Source organism: Microdochium trichocladiopsis (genome assembly GCF_020744255.1).
Source record: "Microdochium trichocladiopsis strain MPI-CAGE-CH-0230 chromosome Unknown B0I36scaffold_1, whole genome shotgun sequence".
In the NCBI taxonomy this organism is placed as follows: Eukaryota; Fungi; Ascomycota; class Sordariomycetes; order Xylariales; family Microdochiaceae; genus Microdochium; species Microdochium trichocladiopsis.
In genome coordinates this window covers 5,877,177-5,898,279 of record NW_025763544.1, presented here as the reverse complement: position 1 = coordinate 5,898,279, position 21,103 = coordinate 5,877,177, and the positions used below count along the sequence as shown (strand labels likewise).

Sequence of the window (21,103 nt, the reverse complement as noted above, 5' to 3'; positions counted from 1 at the left end):
CCGAAGCGGCCGCGACCACATTCCGCCAGCACCGCAGGACCGGACCGTCGCAATAACGACGAAAAGTGACAGATCAACCAGCGCGTCTGGCCGTTCCGCATTCGTATAGCTCTGCCGTCATTTCTACATGCACAAACATAAACGATACTGCCGCCAAGATGTATCCCACCGACATGGACGACCTCAAGTCCCCCGCGCACTTTGAGACCATCTCGCTCAACCACAACCCCAACCACCCATCAACACCACACAGCCAGCACCACCCGCGCCAACCTCCTCACCGGCAGCCTCACCACGGCAATGCACGTGCTACTGCTGCTGCCGACGGCGACGAGGAAGACTACGACGGCTCCATCACCGACGTCGACAGCGAGCACGACGACGAGCACCACCGCATCCGGCTCATCGAGGAAGGCGACTACATGCACTCGCGACCCATGCGGCAGTCCCGGCGGAGGCGAGGATCGTACTATGGCTACGATTCGGAAGGGGGCAGCGGCGGTGGTGGCTTGCTAGCGGCGCTCAAGGAGCACCGGTGGCTTATCGACACGGGCCTGCTGGTGATGATCATGTTTCTGCTGTTGTTCCGGCCGCAGAGGGGCAGGGCGCATTTCTGGGAGGGCGCGGGGGATCTCACTGGTTTTGCACCGGAGTGTAAGTCGAATCCCACCACCTTTTTTTGTCCCTGGTCTTTTGCCACCTGCGGGCTAGTGTGCTATGGTGGCACGCCACAGGGGGCGTGGATGGGATTGTGTGAGGGAGCATTGTGCTGACCAGTGGTTTTGGGGGGATTTCAGTTTCTCAGAAGATTGTGTCGTTCACGCCGGACCCGGGCTTCCTGCCCGACAACGCGAGCGAGTTCTTCACAGACGCGGTCCAGGATAAGTGGCTGGGCTTGGTTCCTCGTGAGTATTCCCCAATGTCGATCGACTCTTCATGAGTTGTAATCCGGAACAGGCAAATCGCAAAGCGTATGCTAACAATAGATACTTTGCTCCTGCTACAGCCGGCCTCGGATATGTCAATGTTGTTGACCCGAGCACCTACGACAACCTCCCAACCAAGCTTACCGACTTTGAGGACGACGAGTACGTGGTGACGACATCTGTCACGCACCAGCTGCACTGTCTTGTAAGTCCCTGAACTCCTGTATTCTGAAACATTGCAACATCTGAGGAAATTTCCGCTCTGTCCTCATTTTACCCATGATCTCCCGTAACTCACACACCACCGTACATCACAGCACTCGATAGCAAAGGCCTATTCGACCATGCGCCTCCCCGCCGCCGAGCAGACCCCCATGACGGAGGAGGAGGTCTGGCACGTGGGCCACTGCTTCGACTACCTCCGCCAGAGCCTCATGTGCTGCGGCGACGTCGCGCTCGAGGGCCAGCAGACCACCTTCCCCGGCGACCCGACCCTGTCGGGCAGTGACGGGTGGGACGCCAAGCACGTCTGCAAGGACTATGGCGAGGTGTACGAGCACTTGAAGACGAGTGCGGTCAACCACAACAAGTGGATCTCATAATGTCCCTTGCCGCCGCCGCCGCCGCCGCCGCCGCTGCGGGAAGATACGGGATATTTGGGGAAGGGGGTATACATTTGGGGTGGGGCGCGGGTCTAAGCATTATTGTGTTTTTTAGGGGTGTGGCGTATATTATCACACTTGCTGTCACCAGCGCAGGGCGCTTCATGGGACACTTTGTCTATATTTTTCCTTGGCTCGTTTATTATCGTCTTGTCGAGAGTACTGGAAGCGCGGGAATACCAGACAACCCTGGGCCATTTAAGCCCTTTGCCATCCACATGGTCCGTCCACACTCTTGCCGAACATGGAACACATATGAGAGGCAAGAGTCGGCGACGTTATACACAGTGCAAGTGATGATCTCCAGACGTCGTTTGTGGACTCGACATGCTATCGCCCCCTTGAACTGGAGCTCAGATAGCTTACATGATTCTCTCAGATTTCTCCGCCCCCCTGCTGATGAGCTTTAGTGATTGCTAAGCCATGTGGGCCGGTGTTTGGAGAAACTGAGCAAACTGCGCTATACAACCCCTCATTCGCCTCTGGAGGTTGCGGGACTCTGGCCATACGAGCATCTCGTTCAAACATAGTCACCAAGGACCAGCGAAAGCCATGGAAGACAGTCGCTCTGAGCTGTCCGTCATCCTCGGACCCGAGGTACTCGACGAGCTCTTTGGCCTGCGGTTCCCACCAACTGCCAATGACCCAGACCAGGTCCTCGCCCAAGCCACCCTGTGGTCACAACCGGGCCTCCCTCCGGATCTCGACTCCAAACTGCGTCAACTGACGGTGCCCATCCTCCGCGCACTAAGCCAGAACTATGGGCCCGACCCGGACACCCTGCTCTCTTTGCTCATCGATCCCATGCTGCCGGCGACCACCAAATCGCGGGCTCCCGCCCCGGAAGCATCGTCCCGGTATCCCGTCCTGCCGTCCGATCTTTTAGACCGGGCATACATCCCGCGCGCCGTCGCCCTCGTGATGCTCCTCGACCAGTGTCCGCGCATGTACGCCTCTTCCGGCCCCGGGACCGACGCCCGTTGGGTCGCGCACTTCTTCGACCCCGTGGCCCAGGCGCTCGTGTACGACGTGCTGCTCTCGCAGGACTGGTTCTTGAACTACGACGGTGACGATGACGATAGCGGCGACGACAAGGGCAGGGGCCACTGGGCCAACGCCGGGTACACGTTCCAAGAGTACTTGTACATCACGGCCCTGGTCCTCACCGCGGCTGACCACTCCGAGGACATGACTCGGCACGATGCGCTCCAGGCCATACTAGCCCAGCGCCGAGCCGCCATCCAGCACTGCACGGGCACAGAGAGCCCGCCATTCTTCCGGCCCCCATACGACGACGTTGCCGACGAGACGCACGCCTTCAGCGCGTGGTTTCGCCGCGGCCTGCCGCGCTTCGCCACCGTCGAGGAGTTTGCGCTCCTGCGCTGCGCGGTGATTGACGTGCACTACCCGATCATGAGGCGGTTCGGGCGGTACCCGTGGCGCAACGCGGCGCTCGCGAGGGGGAGCACGACCGAGGAGGAAAAGTTTCTGGAGGAGACGGGGAGGTTTGGCGAGGTTGGGCCGGCGCGGAGCAAGGAGTTGATCAGGGAGGATGTCGAGGCTGGGCGGTGGACTGCGTTCCAAGGGAGTTAGTGGACGGTGAAATGAGTAGTTGGAGGAGCGTTCGTCTCGAGGGGGCTTTTGCGAGCTTAGTTTACCTTCCATTTTAGGCTCTAGTCGATGGGGCTGTTGCATACGGACATTATTTGCTTGGGTGACGATTTGCGATTTCTTTTTTGGCGCCGTGTTTCCGATATTCAAGCCTCGGTCATCCTATCCTGCATATCATAATCCTTCAGGAAGGTTGCCATGCAATAACTGCCAAGAGGTAGAGAATACTATTGGTTGTTATCTCACATCGTTGGCCACATTCGCACAGTGAAGCAGTCAATGGTTATATTTGGTGCAGGTACCCATCTTGCCAACCTCGTGTGGGCTCGGTCTTGGGCTGGGTAACTTGACCCCTTTGTGCTCCAGCTAGATTATCCAGACTATGCAGTCCTTGCCAATGTCTCTGTTGTAATTGCCATGGGCCGTCTATATACTCGTACAAAATGACTTTTTCTTTTCCAATGCGCTAAACGATCGTGGACCCATAGCCTTTGCACGATGCATCGCTCTCTGGGCCGTCGCATTTTCATCTGCAATTCAAGCATCTCACACTATCCATGATTTAGAGACGAGCACTCTTCGTTCGCTGATGGTCTTCCGCATAGTTACGTGCGAACGGGCTTTTAGGTGTCGAGGCGTTCCCTCTCGGTTCCAAAAGGGCCTGGCTGACATACGGCAGGCCCTTGAAGGAGATTGGGGCCTCGTTCTTCCGCGACATATGCTCACACGAGACTTTTCAAAGTTTTCCGTTTTCCGTTCAGAATCCTTGCCGGCGTCTTTCAACGTGAATCTTGGCTGCTACAGACGACGAAAGTCCCTGATGAGTTTGTGGCGGTGTGAGAGTGCGTACACCGACCACCTGTGCATAGACATCCGGTCTGACAATGCCCGACATTGGACCTCATTGCGGCTGGGGTCTGTTTCTGGCTTGAGTACGATTGACGCATCACAGGAGCAGAGCTGGGTGCTGGGGACGCATGGATATAAAAAGTTCTGGATGTTCATGCGCGCACTCGGAGGCACTAAAGACAATGCAATCCTCCTGATTGGTGGAAAATATCACGCTGCTGCAGCCACCGTCTTAGTGATGCCAAACGGGAATAACGCTTTCCCGGCGATCAGTAAAGTACGTGCATTTATCGTAACTGTAAGCCCATACGGAAAGTGTTCTAGGGCGCCATTTTCGCGAAACAAGCCCGAATGAACAGCAGACGAGGTCAAATGGCCCGTCGCCTAGTTGCTGCAAACACGCCATTTATTGCAAAGGGCGTTGGCAAGAATCCTCGAGTCCTGGCCCGCGCTTTGGGCGGTTGACGACACATCAGCCATGGCTTGATTTAGCAGCCCCACGCAGATCAACGGTTGTTAGTCCAGAGCAGTTGCACAAGTTCTAGAACGAGCCTTACGGATGTCGCGTCCCTGCGTGGAACGCTGATCTCAGGACCAAGAATGGCCGGGCCACAATCGTCGTGGACCCTCTCTTCCCGCACTCTCCACCGGGGGATCAGCCCTCGGGACCCCAGAGCTAACACGACATGGTGTTCTCGACCTTTGGGGATGCATCCACTTTTCATGGGCCCCCAGGGCTGCTAGCCAAGCAAAAAGAGGCATTTTAGTCTGCTCCGACCACACGATGGCCCCAGTTATTAAACCGAAATTGATCCGGGGCCCCGTGACCGTGACTGACGCTTGCCCGGCCGAGTTCGCAGGCTCACCTGGTCTTCTCAGCCCTTCGCCGCCCCCCGGGAAACGTGGGGTCAGGGGCTGGCTGGCTGAGTCGCTGACCGTCCACCGCCGCCAGAGAGAGAAGTCTGCGTCTTCCTTCCAGAACCCCAGATTTTCCCTCTCCACGTCCCGAACCCCAGATTCCCGGAACGCCCTCCCCAGAACACACACACAACACACACACACATACTGCCTGCGCGCATCTTCACTGCTCCCGTCGAGATACCAGGCAGCCGGGCTGTGCTCCACTTGGCGCTGACCTTGCTCGTTCATCTGTGCCTTTCTACTTCTTTCTCTTCTTCTCGCTTCTTCCAGGCACGCCGCCTGCCGCGGTTCCGCCTGCGGCCTGAGCCGTGTCGCTTGTGCAGAGGACCTCCGACTGTCGGACCCCTGGATCACCTACATATCGTACTCCCACAAGGCAATACTCCCAGGGGGGGTTCGGCTCGGCTGGTCTCACAGGCATTGTCCCCCCAAAGGGCCCCATCATGCCCTCTCACACTGCTCGGGGGTCTACTATGGCCTCTCGAAAGCGTCAAGTACCCTGGTACGTGCATGCATGCCAGTCCCTTTGTCCCTGCTCGTTGCTTTTTGCGAGTGTTGGTCGTTCCGCCTCTTGGCTGCCCCGTCCTCAATGCTAACCGAGTCCCCTCATTGTCATCGAGTATAGTCAGGAATGTAGACAGAGCCATGTCAAGTGCGACAAGCTCGAACCTCGTTGTCGTCGTTGTGCCCAGCTCGGCCTCGACTGTCACCTACCCTTGCGGGTTCGATTAACCCCCGGTATGTTGGAGCCTTGCCTGCGCTGGACTCACAGCATGGTGCTGACACATCTTTTCTCCGTGCCAGGAGACTATAATGATGCACAGAAATGGCTCAAGGTCCCCAAGAAGTGTATGCTTGTCTCCCTTGTTGCGCCGTATCCTACCCATACAGCCCATCCTAACCCTTGGTAGTATCGTTCGTCGACGAGAGCACAGACATTGCCTCAGAGTATATCCTCTTGGAAGATGGCAGCCCCCGCCCAGACGAGCAAATCATGATCTATCCAGTCCGGTCAATACCCAACCTTGATCCACAACAAGAACAACTACCAGACCACGACACGCCGCCGCTGCCAGACTTCCACGAGTCCAGCTCAGACTCGTCACCACCGGCTCTGATTGACCTGAAGCAATCGAATTCGAATGACTTCGACATCATGGAGGACATCTTCGACGACCTCATCAACTTCGACACGCCAAAGGGCCTATCGCCCGCGCAGGCTGTCCCCCAGAGCGATATAATGCTCGTCAGCAGCCCCGCGGCATTCAATTTTGTGCTCAAGACCGAAGAACAGGGGTTCCAGTTCCCGCCGTCACTGGACCACATGGCCATTACGCCCACGCCGACGCTGAAAGCACCAATATATCCGTCCATGACAGGCATCGAGGCCCAACTCTTCCGGCATTATACCCAGACAGTAGCCGCTTGCGTAAGGATTCCGTCTCCAATCGTCCCATAATTGCGACCCCTTGTTCTGTCTCTCATACTAGCAGCAATATACTGACATGCTGTGTACTCATCCAAACAGCTTGATGGCGGCGACCCCATGAAGCGCTTTGAGGTCATCGTGCCCGAGCGGGCGCTCACCTGCACCGCGCTTCTCAAGGCCATCTTTGCCATCGCGGCGCGCCACCTGTGCGAGACGACGCACCACGACCCCCTGCTCGCGACGCGGTACCACCAGGAGTCGATACGGCAGCTCGTGCCCATGATGAACCGCGTCACGGACATGGACTCGGAGGAGAATATCTTTGCGACGTCCATCATCCTGAGGATGTTGGAGGAGATGAGTGGTGCGTTCTCTTTTCGCTTGAAAATAATTGCCTGTGGCCCTCCATCGGGCGTTCTCCCACTCTAATTTCCATCCTTTTGGCGCCTCCGCGCGCGAAGTCATCAGGAGAGAGAGCACCAGGCTAATCAGTGACATCTGGCACAAAACATAGGCGACGACAGCAACGACGACTACCTCCGCGGCATCCACCGGACACTCAAGGTGCGCGACCTGCGCAAAGTGCGCGGCAGCCTGGGCGCCGCGTCGTACTGGGTCGGCGTGCGCCAGGAGATCTACAGCGCCGTCATGTCGCAGTCCCCCGTCAAGGCGGACCTCGAGCAGGCGGACCGCGGCTTCGAGCCCGCCGACGACTTCACCTGGTCCACGCGCGCCGTCGTCCTGCTGGCCGACGTGCTCAACTTCTGCTTTGGCGGCGGTGGTGGTCCCGGCTTGGCGGCGGGGGCCAATGTGGTGGTGGTCGAGCGGACGTGGGCAGAGCTGTACGAGCGGTGCATGATGTGGGAGGACACACGGCCTGCTTCGTTCGAGCCGTACTTCGCCAAAGACGAGGTCGCCGAGGGCGCGGGGGCGGAGGATGGTGGCGTTGGGAGGTTTCCGGAGAAGTGGTTCTATTCGAGCTGCCACAGTGAGTTGCTTTCTCGATAAGTCCTGTCTTTACTCAAAGACGGTTTCTTTGCTGACGCCCTACTGTGCAGTCATTGGCATCCAAAATCACACCCTGGCAAGGTTATTCCTGCTGAGGTTCGACCCAAAGATCCCTCGTGTAGGGCCGAGGCGGAGGACCATGATGGAGGCGTCAGATGTGAGTACAATTTTCTGCATGAGTGAAAGCAAGCGAGCTCTGAAACTGATTGTTTCCCCACACCTCTCCAGCGACAAATCATGCACTACGTCCGCCAGCTCTGTGGCGTGGGCACATGCAACCACTGGGCAGGTCCCGCGATGCACGCCGCGTCGATGGGTATTGCGATGTGTAAGTCCCGCTGTTGCCTACGTTCCTTGTGCCCCGAAACGTTCTTTTTTTTAGCCCTGCACCCCACATGTATACAAGCAGTGATACTAACATCGCGCACATAGTCGGCGACATATTCACCGACAAGGCTACGCAAGAGGCCATGCTCGACATTCTACGCAAGACGGAGCTCATCCACGGACGGCCGACGCGGAAAACGCAGTACCAGCTCATGACGGCGTGGGGTTGGACCGTGTTATAGCATCGGGCCCCCTATACTGTTTTGCAAAAACTAAAATGCACAGGGGACAGCTCAATCAGGGAGCGTTCGAGGACATCATAGCTTTGCGTTTTTAGCATGCCTGGAATTTGGAAAAATTGCCTGTGTGGTGTATGATACTGCTCTGCCAGCCATGCCTTTAAGGCGCGATCACTTTCTTGAGTCTATTACCCGATGCAGTGTCAGTGCTTTGTCTTGTGGTTGGCAGGGTAGTGGTATCTCCCATCTACGGTTTACGACGATGAAAGACTGGAAATCGTGCGTGACGTACCTCCTGAGCGCCTCGTCAATGACATGCGGCTCATGCGAAAACACGAACCGGAACCAGCCAGGCTTCCCGTAGCTCTCGCCACGAGGCGCAAGATACAGCCCGTGGTCGACGAGCTTCCGCACGAGCGCGACCTCCGCAGCACTCGGGCCTTCTTCCTCTGTCTGTGTTTTCAAGTCACTCCCCTCGTCGACGAGTGGCAGGAACGGCGACAGGTCGAGGAACACGAAGAATCCGGCACACCCGCCCTTGACGTATTCGATGCCGAGCTCCTCCAGCCCGCGCGTGGCGTGCTCATAGGCCCTCGCCAGCCCGCGGCGCGTCTTGTCCAGGTGCGCCTTGCACCACTCGCGGTCTTCGAGCATTGCGGTTGCGATGGCCACGCTGGGGCCGGACACGTCGTGGAAGCGCAGCATCTCGTGGGCCGAGGACAGCAGCTCCGGGTTGGACTGCGAGACGAGTGCGCCGATGCGGAGGCCCGGGGCCCCAAAGTCCTTTGCGAGGCCGTAGATCACGTGGCGTCGTGACAGGGAAAGCTGGGTCGAGGATTGCGGAATGGAGAGGATGGATGTGAAAGGGGTGCGGTCGGCTGTCGAGCCGGGAGAGGACGGCGATGGAGATAGATGGGAACTGAACTCGGTCGCTCCGAAAATCTCGTCGCTGATGAGGTGCAGGTTGTGGGCGTGGCAGAAGGCCATGATGGCGAGTTGGGTGGCGCGGGGATAGCATCTCCCTGTATCATTGATATAAACGGTCAGCTTTGAGGTGATTCAAGAACTTTGAGGCATCAAAGCGCCTTATCGCCACGGATGGGATATGTTGCCCTCGTCCAGTGTTGGTCATGCGATAGCAGCAGAGTAAGGAGCCAGGGAGAGACAGGTCTGAAGCATTAGAGGCAGTGGTGGCCACATACCTAGAGGATTGTTCGGATTTGTAATCAGCACCGCCTTGATTGCAATCCCCTGCTCGTGAGACCTGGCCAATGCCTTTTCGTACGCAGCAATCAATGCTTGAGGATCCAGCGACTCCTCCGCGCTCGTCTCGACCCAGCAGATCTTCACATTAGCTCGTTTGGCGAAGTCCTTCTTGTACCCGGCATAGGCTGGCCGGCTCATGAGGACGCCATCGCCCGGGCCCATAAGCGCAAACGCGAGGATTTCAACAATTGATGTCGCCCCTTCACCTATAATGATATGCTCCGGGAGCACAGGAACGTGCGGGTGGAAATTGTCGTTGAAGTGTGTGGCGAGAGCAGCTCGTAGCCCTGGGCCGCCGTTGGCCGGCCAGTCGAAGTGGAAGTGCTCTCGTTTGATCGGTATCTGACAGGAGAGAGGTAAGCAAGGACCGGAAGGTAGTGATACTGTGAGCAATCTCGACTACGACACTTACACTCTTGGCGAATGTGGCTATGTTCTCCGAAACAGTTTCCTGGAACGACAAAGCGGTTAGAATATGACGACTTTGGCGCCCCCCTTCTCGTGATAGAGGCGCATTGGTTAGGTCAGCAGAGTGATTACTGACATTGATGGCGTAGGCAGGAGCTATCAGGCCATCTGGGTTCGTGTCGCGATCAAAGGTATGCTCAGTTGGCAGACCGTGACCGGGCTGTCCAGCCAGAGCGGCTCCACGCGCGGAGAGAGACATGTTGATGACCTGTTGTGGAATGAGAGAAGGCTGAAAACCAATCGTCGCGTCACAGTCTGTGACCAGATTGAGTGAAGAATTGACCTGATAGTGATCGTGGCCGAGCATATATGTTACTGATTGAGCAGCTCAGATTGCAAGCGACACCGGCCCCGCGGAGCTATGATTCACTCAGCTTACGAGCGGGGTGAATGGATGACAAGCTGCGCCCTTGCGGAGGCAAGCACTGCACCCATACCAGAAGCGGCATGGTGACGTCCCTTGCACTCGATCTCTGGCATTTGGTGTTGAGATGGTCTAACCAAGGATCATGCTCAAGTAGGATTAGCTCGAAATGCTGCTACACTATACTTCAACAACGAAGAGGGACAAGATGCCAGCCTTCAACGCAGAGCTGCTGCCCTTGCAGTCCTGGGAACCCATGCGCACTATAATTTCGTACAGATCGGAGGCCGATTGGATATTCCACGCGCTACTCTCGCAAAGCAAGCATCACTTCTGCAACGACCAGATTCGCGTCCAATTGGTCTTGGCTGATAGACCCGGGGCGGTGGGGAGCGGCCAGGATGTCGCTGCTTTAACATGCATTCTTTCTGATTGTCCCAGGGTCGTATTTGAGCTCCTCCTCCTCCTGTCTGGGCTGCCCCTCATCTCTCGCTCCTGAGCACTTTGCACTCCATGACCTGGTACCAGACTTTGTTCGGACAAGTGGCCCTGTCTCGTTCACTGCTAGCTGCCCGTGTGATCTCAATCTAGCACACCTGGATGCTGCCTTGTCAGACATCCTCACACGTCTGACGATAGCCTGCATCCGTTCCCTTCACCGGAATCCTCATTCAGCGCCCGCGTCCGAACTCGGGGGCCCACAGTCGATCAACACCCATCGAACGCTATGCAGAGTGACCAGTTATACGCCATTGCAGGTGACATTCCGCACCCTGACCTGCAGCTGCCTGCTCCGAGCTTGTCCTTCGACTTTCGGATGGCAATCAAGCTGCAGCCCCTGATCGCGCTGGGCACGGTTCCCGGTGTCGGCCAGCGCAACTGGATGTCCCTCGACGGCGGACGGTGGAGCGCCACCTTTGGCACGGGCACCGTGGTTACCGGTGGCAACTACACGCAGACGGTTGACCCGCGCACGTTCAGCGTCCGCATGGACACCATGTACTTGCTCAAGACGGACGACGAGGTCCCCGCGTACATCGAGGTCAGATCCCAAGGCTACCGGACTGGCCCGCGTGACGTGCTTCGCGAGGTGGCGGACCCGAACCAGCCAGCTGTTGTCGATGCGCGGGCGTACTCGTCGCGGCATTTTATCACCATGGAGACGGGCGACGCGCGGTATGCGGACCGAGTAAATCATAATATGTGGGTGGGAAGTGGTATGAGGATGGGGGATGAGGTCATCTTCGAGTGAGTACCATTTTGCGAATACAGGTTCTCTGGTCATATGGAAGAGGTACTAATGACATTCCGGTATCCCGTTATAGTGCGTACCGCGTGACGAGAGACTCACACCACAGCACTGCAGCTCGCATGGGCAGTTTCAGCTTTCAAAACTGATGGCGACTTCACCGGAGTTATGGCATCATTGAGATGCGGAGGGTTCTTACTTGCCATTTCCGTGGAGTTGGGGCTGGTCAGTACGCTGTGGGGATGACTAGATGCTGACGTACCTAGACCGGCAGTTCTCCTTCCGGAAGAATAGACTATAGAGTTCTGGCTTCTCGTTACAATCAATTGTGCGATAGCACGTGACTATCGTCTGCCATCGCGTTGGTGGGTGACTCTGTGGTCACAGAAGACTTCCTCGTTGATGACGTTGTGGGCAATTCAGGCTCTTTCAGTGACTTCATTAGCTCGTGCAAAGCGCATGCCTGCTGGCAAGGGGCTCCAACTATACGCAGCAAATGGCCTCCCAGCACCACTCGAGTTGCAAGGCGCGTTTGTCCATTACAACACTGGTTTGTTCTCGCGTAAAGTGGCTTCCAGCCTAATGCAGGGTCTCGAGCGCCCACGATCCTCCACAGCCAACCATTTCAGAGTGGAGCAAACCACACCAGACAGGAGCCTTTCACACTGCGTCTGCTCCCACTCAGTGCTCTGCAAATGTAGGGCCGGAATGTGAGTCAACTAGCATGTGCCAACATTACCATACTCACCCATGGCAAGGGACCTGGCTTTGAGCTGTCCCCATAAGGGACTCACTTCCTTCCACAGCTGTCCAGCCGCCCGTCTCTGATTCTTTCGACCATCATTTCCTTCCTTTCACTTCAAAATCCCCTGGTGGGACAAACGTTACAATTCTTGCTGCATATATTTCATTCCTCAGTGCATTAATGACGAAACGAGTTCACGACAGCAAGGCGGTACACATTATTATCAGCAACGATTCATTACACACTCAACATGCATCGTGTTACATTTCTTCTCGCCGTCCTCTGCCTTGGCATGAATGTTGAGGCTGCGCCTCAATTTGGCAACATCGGCATGGAGCTATCATCACAGTTCGAGGACCATACCAATACCACGAGCCCAGTGGTCACGAAGACACTGGTCACCTCTTCGCGCTCCATCTCTGCGACACTCAGGGCGACGGCCCATCTCACAGACGCAAGCATACAAGGCGAGGAACAAGAAACGGCGCAATCGTCTATGCTGCAAATGGTGCCGCCATCAGCACCAGCAGTGGCCCAATCACCAGACACAGTACGGGCCATGAACGCCCTCGCACAAGCTACACCGCCGCCAGGCGCGGCAGTGGCACCCGCGACAGCAGCAGGTCCAGCAGCAGCGGCAGCGGCTGTAACTACGCCACCGCCACAAGTGCCGTCGTTCGACGAGGCGTATGGCGATGAATACATGCAGACGACGTACTGGAGCTGCAATACCTTTGCGCTCACGACGCACTGTGGATGGCACGAGCCCATCATTTACATTGGTGGTGGGAAGAGCGGCGCTGCGAGCAGCATAAGTGGTTCCGGGCGGTTGCTGACGGCTGCGGTGGGCGGTGCTGCGGCAGTGATTATCTTCTTCATGGCTTGATAGGGCCTTTCTAGGAAATGGATATAGACCTTTGGTGGATTTGCAGTGCTCCGAGACAAAGCGCAGGCCGCTGTTTTGGTAAGGCGGTTCGGCGTTTGAGCGGTCGGTTTGATATGCGTGGCGAAGGCAGCGAGATACCCCCTGGTCATTTTCACGAGACAACTAAGGATCAAGCCTATGAAAAAAAGATCTGGAATGTTTTACAAGTGTATGAACACGTCGCGCCCATGAACTCGTTCTTGGATTCAAGCATTCTGATGGTGGCCAAGAGTGCACTCGTGAACAGTGACGCTGAAAGATTCTTTATCGCACACTCGCGCTGCAGCCATGTCCTTTAGGTAATCCATGCTCTTCTTCTAGTAGCAGCGCTGAAGATGGGCTGGGGCTCGCCAAAGTTCAGGAAGCATGACGGCTGGCTCACTGCCAACTGATGGTGTGGCCAATACCTTACCCAAAGAATATTTAACGCGCTAGCGCAGGGAAGGCTTCCATGCAGCATGACAGTCCAAAAACCAAATACTCGCTATTTAGAGACACCTGCCTCATTAAGACACCAACAAAGTTTAGATTGCTCCAGGCTCTTTACATTTGATAGCGTCTAGAAGAATATCTCCGATGATCACTATCAACACCACAGTCTCATACTCAACCAGGGCCGTGACGACCACTGACGAGCACTTCTCACACCCAGTGTATGCACAGCTTCTCTTTCCCCTCAATAAGCACAGCATGGAGCCGCTCTTAATTCTGGGGGTACTTTCGCGTGATATGTCCGACCTTGATCAACAGTTCAGGCGCCCTGACGCACCGCACCACCTCAACCACGTTGGCGGCAGTGACAATCATAGCCACCACCACCATGACTGGGAGAGCTGAACCATTCGACACATCGCCTGCATTCCATAAGGCCTCCAGTTCGAAGAGGTTAAGGTCACGAGGCTGATGCTCACCACCATGAGCGTCAAAGATACAAGCCACCACAAGGGCTACTGTCACCACAGCCCTCACGAAAGCCACCACACAACTCTTGGCATGCTTAAAGAAGGCTGTACTCGCTAAAACTCGAGGCAAAGAATCTTTATAATAAGTTTACGACTCTTGGCAATCCTCAGCTCTCACGATGCACGAGTGTCAGCCCTCTCGATCCGGCGGTCTGGAACTTGACAGATGGGTTTCTGCCAAGGAAAGGCGTTCAAAGAGGTTCAGCCCAGCCCGCCGCGTGCTATAGAAAGAACAACCCAATTTGGGATCCAAGTACCAATCAGGTGGTGCGAAGCGAAACCTAAAGGCTCTCAGCCCTGTCGGCGATCGACTTGATTGGGGACCACAAGGCCTAAATGGGGCATCGCCCACGAGAAACAAGAAAATGTGCCAAACTCAAAGCGGAAAGTAACATGGAAGCGTTAGCCACGGCTCCCTCAATGAGGCCAGCAGTCGTTGCTGATTCGCTAGCCAGGTTCAGCGGACAGACGCATCTTCCAAATCTGCCACGGCGCCAAACTGGTGTATTCACAATAGCTTAACTGGTATATAGGTGTCCCAGTGCTCAGGCGGACAGATGTTTGTATAAATCGACCTGTTCCCAGTGACTAAAGAACCTCGCAAGGGAACGAATCCCACAATCCTTCCTACCAGAAACCCTTTCGCTGGCCATCATTCATCATGCTCAAAACGACTTTATTCGGCCTCATTCTTTTCCTGCCGTCTTTGGCCTTGGGTCAAGGGGTTGGCTCATCTAACCCGGACACCGACCTCCTCATCGCTGAGCGAGGACTGATTGAGAACCAAGACATCGAAATTGGCCCTCTGCCCCGAACCATCGGACTAGCTCCAGAAGGGAGGAGGCCGCGAGATCGGCGCGTGAGCCAAGGGTACTGGTTCGCCAAGGCCCAAGCGGCCGGCCAGGAAGCCTACAACGCCCAGTACAAGCAATGGGTGGGCAACTACAGCCTGCCGGCCAAGGTCATCGCCGTGGCCAAGCAGCCCCAGCTGTGCAGCAAGCTCCCGAGGACCGTGGTGGACGGGTGCAAGAAGGGCGTCCGGGCGCAGGTGGCATACTGCAAGCAAGCGCTGCGCGACACCATTGCCAAGTGCAAGCAAGACGTCCGCGACGGCATCGCCAGGTGCAAGAAGAGGAAGCCCTTCTACCAGGCCTGGACCTGCGAGGTCGACCGGCTCAAGATGTTGACCAAGTGCGAGACGCAGCGCTACGACATCCCCTTCTGCGAGTTCGACCGCATCAACAGTGTCTGCTGCGAAGGCACGAGACCGCAGCTCGCCGGCATGTGCGCCGCCGGCATGTCGCGGGACCAGCTCCAGAAGCAGAGCGACAAGGTGCAGGCCATCTGCAAGATCGGATCGGCGATCGCAAAGTCGGCTGTCAAGTCCTATATCTCGGGGGCGGCGCTGGGAGTGCTCAACGAGGTCAAGTCCGTCAAGGAGATTGGCGAGACTGTAGCGTACGCCCAGAAGTTTGGGGAGAAGGTCAATGAGTACAAGAAATGGTCCGAGGGCATGATAGCTGCTGCTGAAGGCCGGATGGCCGACGCTCAGAAGGCGCTCATTTCTCTGGCGCCGGAAATCAACGCCAACATCAACGACGCCATCAAGTGGAAGGCGGCCGCCGAGGCTGCGATGAAAGGCCAGATCGACAGGTTCATGACCAACGCAGTGACGCTTGTCGGCGACCTCAATGCGGTCCAGGAGGCCGTGGACACGATTGAAAAGCTGCAAGGCGTCGCCGACGACTTGAGAGCGATCAAGGAGGCGGCTGAGGAGTGTGTCTCGGTGCCATATGGCATATCCCCCAAGACTTATCCGGGCTGGAAGGACGTCTACTCGCAGGAGTCGCTCGAGGCTGCGGTAGCCAAGTACAAGACTGTCTACAAGGAGGCGTTGCAGAAGGCTGCCAAGTGTCGCAGCGTCACCATCAGGGTTCGACGACTTGGTGTGTAGGTCGGCAGGGGCAACACTCTTTCTTTTGTTTCTCATTGCACTGGGCGGCGCGGAAATAGAGCATTGGTCTGTATCGCGGTTGGGCTTGCACAGCTTGTTCATGTTTCTGCTCTTGAAATTTCTTGCATTCTTTTCACTGGCACTAATAAGATTGTTTTACAATGCCCATCGAATGAACCTGGCTGTAAACAAACCTGCCGGGTAGTGAATGCAAAGTTGACTCGCCTTTTCTTTGATATCGCAGCCAATGGCGGGCGACGGACCCCGCAGTTTGCCTCGGCCCCCAAAGCTACTTAAGGTATTGAACTAGAATCTCTACAAATCCCCGCCCTGATAGACTACCTACCCAAGCTCTTCCTCTTCTATTGTCTGCCATTGACCGTGGACTGAGAGCGTGCAATGGACCCCGAACCTGACGCTGTCCTGGTGGACTCCAACCCCGACGGAGTTACCGTTATCACCATCAACAGACCTCACCGACGCAATGCCGTTGACCCTGCCACGAGCAGAAAACTGTACACAGCAATCATCAATTTCGACGATGACCCGGCGCAGAAAGTAGCCATTCTGACCGGCTCGAACGGGTGTTTCTGTGCTGGCGCCGACCTCCACGAGGTTGCCGCCATGAATAAACTGAGCCCAGCAGCCCGAGGGGCGACCCAAGTGGACAACCCGGACAGCACGACTGACCGCATCAAGCCCCCTACCGGCCCACGCACAAGAGGCCCCATGGGCCCATCGCGACTGCTCCTCCAGAAGCCGCTCATCTGCGCCGTCGCGGGCCACGCCGTAGCCGGGGGTCTCGAGCTCAGCCTGCTGGGCGACATGCGCGTGATCGAGGAGGACGCCGTGCTGGGCGTCTTCTGTCGGCGCTGGGGCGTGCCGCTGATCGACGGGGGCACGGTGCGCCTGCCTGCCATTGTCGGGCTCGGCCGGGCGCTCGACCTGATCCTCACGGGCCGCCCCGTCGGCGCGCAGGAGGCGCTCGCCATGGGCCTGGCAAACCGCGTAGTGCCGAAAGGACAAGCGCTGGCCGAGGCCAAGAAGATTGCCCAGCAGCTGGTGGCGTTCCCACAGGCGTGCATGAGGGCCGATCGCGCGTCGGCGTACCATGCCGCGTTCGACGCGAGGTCGTTTGGGGACGCGATCAGCAACGAATGGGACAAAGGCTTCCCCGTGGTCGAGCTCGAGGGCGTGCAGGGAGCTGCTGGGTTCAGCAAGGGAGCTGGGCGACACGGCGACTTTTCATCATTTGGCAAAGGCAAACTTTAGGTCACGGGCGAAGCTCTCCAAAGTATGATCACATAGTGCAAAATCGCGGCCGTGTGAGCAATTGTTTGAACATTCGTGGGAGGGATGATCCTCCATGAGCAAGCAGCACTTCTAAAAGTGCTACCCATGCAGACCCGGACTAGCGTGTTGCCTGAGCCTGGGCCAAGTTAGGAATGGGACCAAATATCGAGGTACATTTCATCCGCAGCCGTCAAGCGTTCCGGATCACCCATATCCTTTGCCATTTGGTAGGTGGAACTTCCCCCGAATTGCTTCAAGAGCCATCTCCGACGCTCGGGGAGGTCAAGTCGCCACCACCTGGGGCACCACTTTGCCAACCTGGTATCGAAACCGGTCCACCATTTTTTGATTGGATTTCGGGGCCAACGGTCCTTTGAGGCTTCCTCAATCTCAGTCGAGTCGAAGTCGAGCAGGATGACCCTTGGCCGGAGCTGGGCCGAGGCAGGGTCATCCCGGACCGGTGGTGGGTCAAGCATGACGTTTGGTGGCCAGATATCGCTGTGAGGGACGCCGATGTGTGCAAGCCATGAATCCAGTTCTATGATCCGAGTAAAGACGTACAATCTATAGTCCTCGTTATAGCAATCGTACTCCTTCTCGTCAGACACGGCCAGGTTCAGTATACTGATACCTGGGATATGCTCAAGCAGAATGAGACACACGGCACGTCGCCTCGGTGGGGTTCTGGATTCGTTGGGGTCCGTCAATTCAACTGACCAGGTCCCGAAATACTTGGGTATGCTATCAGGAAAAGGGCATGTCGTCCTGTATGACTCAATGCGCTGATATGCGGCCGCTTCACGGCTGTAATCGATTTCTGTGTACTCGTTGGGTGATTCGTCCCAGCTTGGGTCTTCCAATTGGTAGAATGTGGCCAGGGCGAAACATGGGGTCGTACATCTTGGCAACCATCTGAATGGGAGGTCCACTAGACGGCTGCGAAACCTCACATAGCACTATCTGGGCTTTGCGGGGGTGATCGGTATCAAGCCCCCGCAGAAATCTCAGCTGAGGGGCGCCTCCAAGGAATGGTGCTCGTGCAGGTATGCTCTGGCTTAAATTGAGGCGGGCTTGTTCGGGCGAAGGTGGCGGTGTGTGAGCTTGAAGCGTGAAATTGATGCCGACTGGGTAGGGCAAGGTATAGCGGTGGGAGGAATACATTGTTGCAGAGCAGGAGATGAGATCTGAGAAGAAAGCTGCCCGAAGAAAGGCGACGCAGGGGGAGTATCAGTGGATGAACGAGAGAGGTGTTGGGTCGATAGAGAGACGGTGAGCACGAAGTCAAGGTCGGGCACAGCCCAATGTTGGTTGCGAAGGCGGCAGCACGGGCCTTGCCGATGTGCCCACCATCAAGCGCTCCACTGACCATGTCATCTGTCCCAAGAGCCAGTCCTTTGACGCAATCACGCGCGACCAACTTCACCAGGCAGGATCTCATCCCGACGGATTGCAATGCCGGTGTGGCTTCAGCAAGCTTCAGGGGGTCGTGTTTGCCTACTCGCGATGAATAGCTCAAGCGGCTTTGCATTCCTGCCGATCCTTCCAACGACTGGCACATAACGCACAACTTATCCCACGTTCTTGCAGATTCCAGATGTGGCTTGCGTTGTTGTCTACGTGCCAACACTGCGCTTGGATTTGATTTCTGTGTACGGTCTTGCTCACAGACGAAACAGCGACTAGTGGGTTGCATTGAATCCGTCCTTTCATGTTCTGTGGAGTGCTGCCATGCTCCAGGTAACCACCCCGTGGTTTCTAAAGATGATGCAGGGCAAACGTCTGTTGGCCAAAGTCGCTGGCGAATCCGTCAAGGGGCGGGCGAGGAAAGCCATTGTCCATGCGCCGTGGCCGGGGTTCAAAAAAACCATATCCTTTGATCAAATCTGAAGCACGTAGACATGGACCTGTCTTCTTTGTCAGGATCGCCGCCGGAGAGGCATCAAACTCTATTTCTTAGTCCAAGGCCACGTCATTGTAGCACACCATCGCTGAATCTCATGGTGGCTCTATCATCAACAATCTTCACAACGCGATTGCAATTTTGAATCGCGAAACCAAGGATCTTCGAGGATTTCAATTGCCTCCGCCCGTTCCCCAGGCTCGAATTTCATCAGCTTCCTCATCAGCCGACAGATATCCGCGAAATCATTTTTCGAGAACAAGTCTTCCGTAGTAGTAGCAGATGTCGTTTCGGGGGCGTGAAACGAGTATGTTTCCTCCAGCCATTTGTCGAGAGTCCAGTCGAGATAATCGCCGACGTTACTATTTCCGGTTGATAGCATGGCGTGCCAATTGTCCTGCCACCGCGGTGGGAGTCGCCTGTCGGGGCTCATCCCGAGCATTTGTGCGACGATTCCTTTTTCAGAGGTTGCTTCGAAGAGCGGTTGGGCTGCTGCTAGCTCGAAGAGCTACACGGAGATGGAGAGAATGTCAGCCACGAATGACGCCTTGAAAGAGGCTAAAAGAGGCACAGAGAGTGAGATGGAGAAAGTTAGAAAGGGCAGTTCGCAGAGGTAAGGAGCAAGAGGCCATTGAAGGAGTACGAGAACGGAATACCATGCATCCCATAGCCCACAAATCGACCCTGCAGTCCAGCTCATCTCCGAAAATGATTTCTGGTGCTCGAACAGTAATCGCAGTGTTGAGTTTAAGCGGCCGGTCTTCGTCTAAGAATGCCTCGCCAAAGTCGATGATCTTGACACACGGGTCGGTGCTCAAAGCTCGCTTCACCATGCCGTGGGATATTTCTGCAGGATCTACGAGATATGGCGGCACTTCATCACCGATTGGCCCGCCGCCTTCTCTCTTGACGGGTGTCGTTTCTGGGTCGCTGTAAAGCTGGAGGAGCTCTCTTTCCTGTAGACGGTCGATTTCTGGGATCTTGAACACGAGATTATTTGTGCTGAGATCTGCTCATTTTGCCAGAGTCAGAAGTTGTAAATTGTGCATCCTCGTGATGAAGATTGAGTGGCGAAGGCATCGTTGGTTCTTGCGACGTGTGCTGTGCTAGCTTACTTACCTCCGTGTCCTATTCCATGACGAGACATGAGATCGATGCCGCTGAGGACTTGGGCGGCAGTCTTCTTGGCCAGGGAAGCTGGAAATGCGTAGTTCATGAAAGCATTCAGGTTTGTTTCGTACACGGATGGGCCGAGCAGCTCGAGCACGAGGCAACTATGTGCTCCGTTGGGCCCGTTGACCATGAACGAGTCGAGCAACGACACAATGTGAGCATTCCCAGAGTGGGACTTGGGAAGTGCAGAAAGAATCTGGAGTATCTCTTTCTCGCCCGGGCCTTTCTTGATGGTAGCGTCCGCCGACGAGACCTTGAGGGCCACATTGCGGTTCTCTAAGCCGTCGCGAGCGAGCCAAGTCGTCGAGTAGCCTCCCCAGCCGAGTTTGTGGAGGACGCCGTATCTGCCTTGACTGAATGTGTCTCCGAGTCGCACTGGATGATAACCTCCAGTTTCGTACCTGTCGAGTGGCTCGACGGGGAAGCCGCAGGTGTATGGGCCAGGCGCCGCCATGTGTGGCGGGGTCGAATGGTGGAAATGGGATGTGGAAAGGGACTGGAGTTTGGATTCAGACGTCCGGGCGGCAGCGTTCAAGAAGACCAACGGCCTTGCGACCGCCCAAGAACGGCTGACGCTCAAAGACATGTCGAGGGTGCTGCTGGAGAATATGTGTTGACGCGGAGTCGCCTGGCCAGTGCCTGTGGTGTTGGTTGGCACCCACAAGCCACGTGATGTGCACGCCGCGTCCCCACCACAAACAATGTTGGGCATGTGCGGGCGTACAGCACGAAGCCTGCCAATGCGGCGTGCCAACATCCAGGCATGTGCGCCATATTGGCGGACGCGGTGAGAATCCTCGGGTGTTTGCTCAACAGGGATGGCTGCCGACAA

At 56.3% G+C, this 21,103-nt stretch overlaps 10 protein-coding genes across 10 annotated transcripts; 7 read left to right on the top strand and 3 right to left on the bottom strand.

Annotated features, from left to right (window-relative positions):
• Positions 1 to 437: 437 nt before the first annotated feature.
• On the top strand, positions 438 to 1,528 carry B0I36DRAFT_232921 (uncharacterized protein; the record flags this gene model as incomplete). The annotated part of the gene is made up of 4 exons (XM_046149189.1): positions 438 to 654; positions 798 to 905; positions 1,007 to 1,131; positions 1,244 to 1,528. The coding sequence occupies 4 exons, from the start codon at positions 438 to 440 to the stop codon at positions 1,526 to 1,528; spliced, it is 735 nt and encodes a 244-aa protein (XP_046019554.1).
• Positions 1,529 to 2,140: 612 nt separating this feature from the next.
• B0I36DRAFT_345094 (uncharacterized protein) lies at positions 2,141 to 4,131 on the top strand (the record flags this gene model as incomplete). The annotated part of the gene is made up of 2 exons (XM_046156327.1): positions 2,141 to 2,977; positions 4,069 to 4,131. The coding sequence occupies 2 exons, from the start codon at positions 2,141 to 2,143 to the stop codon at positions 4,129 to 4,131; spliced, it is 900 nt and encodes a 299-aa protein (XP_046019553.1).
• Positions 4,132 to 6,293: 2,162 nt separating this feature from the next.
• Positions 6,294 to 7,975, top strand: B0I36DRAFT_232943 (uncharacterized protein; the record flags this gene model as incomplete). Its single annotated transcript, XM_046149192.1, has 6 exons — positions 6,294 to 6,398; positions 6,498 to 6,762; positions 6,913 to 7,386; positions 7,457 to 7,563; positions 7,635 to 7,734; positions 7,839 to 7,975. 6 exons carry the CDS (start codon positions 6,294 to 6,296, stop codon positions 7,973 to 7,975), a joined length of 1,188 nt encoding a protein of 395 aa, XP_046019552.1.
• A 157-nt stretch (positions 7,976 to 8,132) lies between these two features.
• B0I36DRAFT_371672 (pyridoxal phosphate-dependent transferase) lies at positions 8,133 to 9,905 on the bottom strand (the record flags this gene model as incomplete). The annotated part of the gene is made up of 4 exons (XM_046160033.1): positions 8,133 to 8,157; positions 8,265 to 8,994; positions 9,175 to 9,580; positions 9,783 to 9,905. The coding sequence occupies 4 exons, from the start codon at positions 9,903 to 9,905 to the stop codon at positions 8,133 to 8,135; spliced, it is 1,284 nt and encodes a 427-aa protein (XP_046019551.1).
• Positions 9,906 to 10,797: 892 nt separating this feature from the next.
• Positions 10,798 to 11,468, top strand: B0I36DRAFT_358660 (uncharacterized protein; the record flags this gene model as incomplete). Its single annotated transcript, XM_046158004.1, has 2 exons — positions 10,798 to 11,318; positions 11,396 to 11,468. 2 exons carry the CDS (start codon positions 10,798 to 10,800, stop codon positions 11,466 to 11,468), a joined length of 594 nt encoding a protein of 197 aa, XP_046019550.1.
• A 660-nt stretch (positions 11,469 to 12,128) lies between these two features.
• Positions 12,129 to 13,312, top strand: B0I36DRAFT_312924 (uncharacterized protein). Its single transcript, XM_046152563.1, has one exon. It carries the CDS (start codon positions 12,315 to 12,317, stop codon positions 12,948 to 12,950), a length of 636 nt encoding a protein of 211 aa, XP_046019549.1. The 5' UTR covers positions 12,129 to 12,314; the 3' UTR covers positions 12,951 to 13,312.
• Positions 13,313 to 14,612: 1,300 nt separating this feature from the next.
• Positions 14,613 to 15,905, top strand: B0I36DRAFT_358658 (uncharacterized protein; the record flags this gene model as incomplete). Its single annotated transcript, XM_046158003.1, has 1 exon — positions 14,613 to 15,905. One exon carries the CDS (start codon positions 14,613 to 14,615, stop codon positions 15,903 to 15,905), a length of 1,293 nt encoding a protein of 430 aa, XP_046019548.1.
• Positions 15,906 to 16,304: 399 nt separating this feature from the next.
• On the top strand, positions 16,305 to 17,177 carry B0I36DRAFT_358657 (carnitinyl-CoA dehydratase; the record flags this gene model as incomplete). The annotated part of the gene is made up of 1 exon (XM_046158002.1): positions 16,305 to 17,177. The coding sequence occupies one exon, from the start codon at positions 16,305 to 16,307 to the stop codon at positions 17,175 to 17,177; it is 873 nt and encodes a 290-aa protein (XP_046019547.1).
• An 84-nt stretch (positions 17,178 to 17,261) lies between these two features.
• Positions 17,262 to 17,823, bottom strand: B0I36DRAFT_23894 (uncharacterized protein). Its single transcript, XM_046149657.1, has one exon. It carries the CDS (start codon positions 17,672 to 17,674, stop codon positions 17,345 to 17,347), a length of 330 nt encoding a protein of 109 aa, XP_046019546.1. The 5' UTR covers positions 17,675 to 17,823; the 3' UTR covers positions 17,262 to 17,344.
• Positions 17,824 to 19,016: 1,193 nt separating this feature from the next.
• Positions 19,017 to 20,856, bottom strand: B0I36DRAFT_312922 (serine protein kinase). The gene is made up of 3 exons (XM_046152562.1): positions 20,218 to 20,856; positions 19,755 to 20,107; positions 19,017 to 19,606 (listed from the first exon to the last, which is right to left on the bottom strand). The coding sequence occupies exons 1-3, from the start codon at positions 20,723 to 20,725 to the stop codon at positions 19,211 to 19,213; spliced, it is 1,257 nt and encodes a 418-aa protein (XP_046019545.1). The 5' UTR covers positions 20,726 to 20,856; the 3' UTR covers positions 19,017 to 19,210.
• Between the last annotated feature and the right edge of the window lie 247 nt (positions 20,857 to 21,103).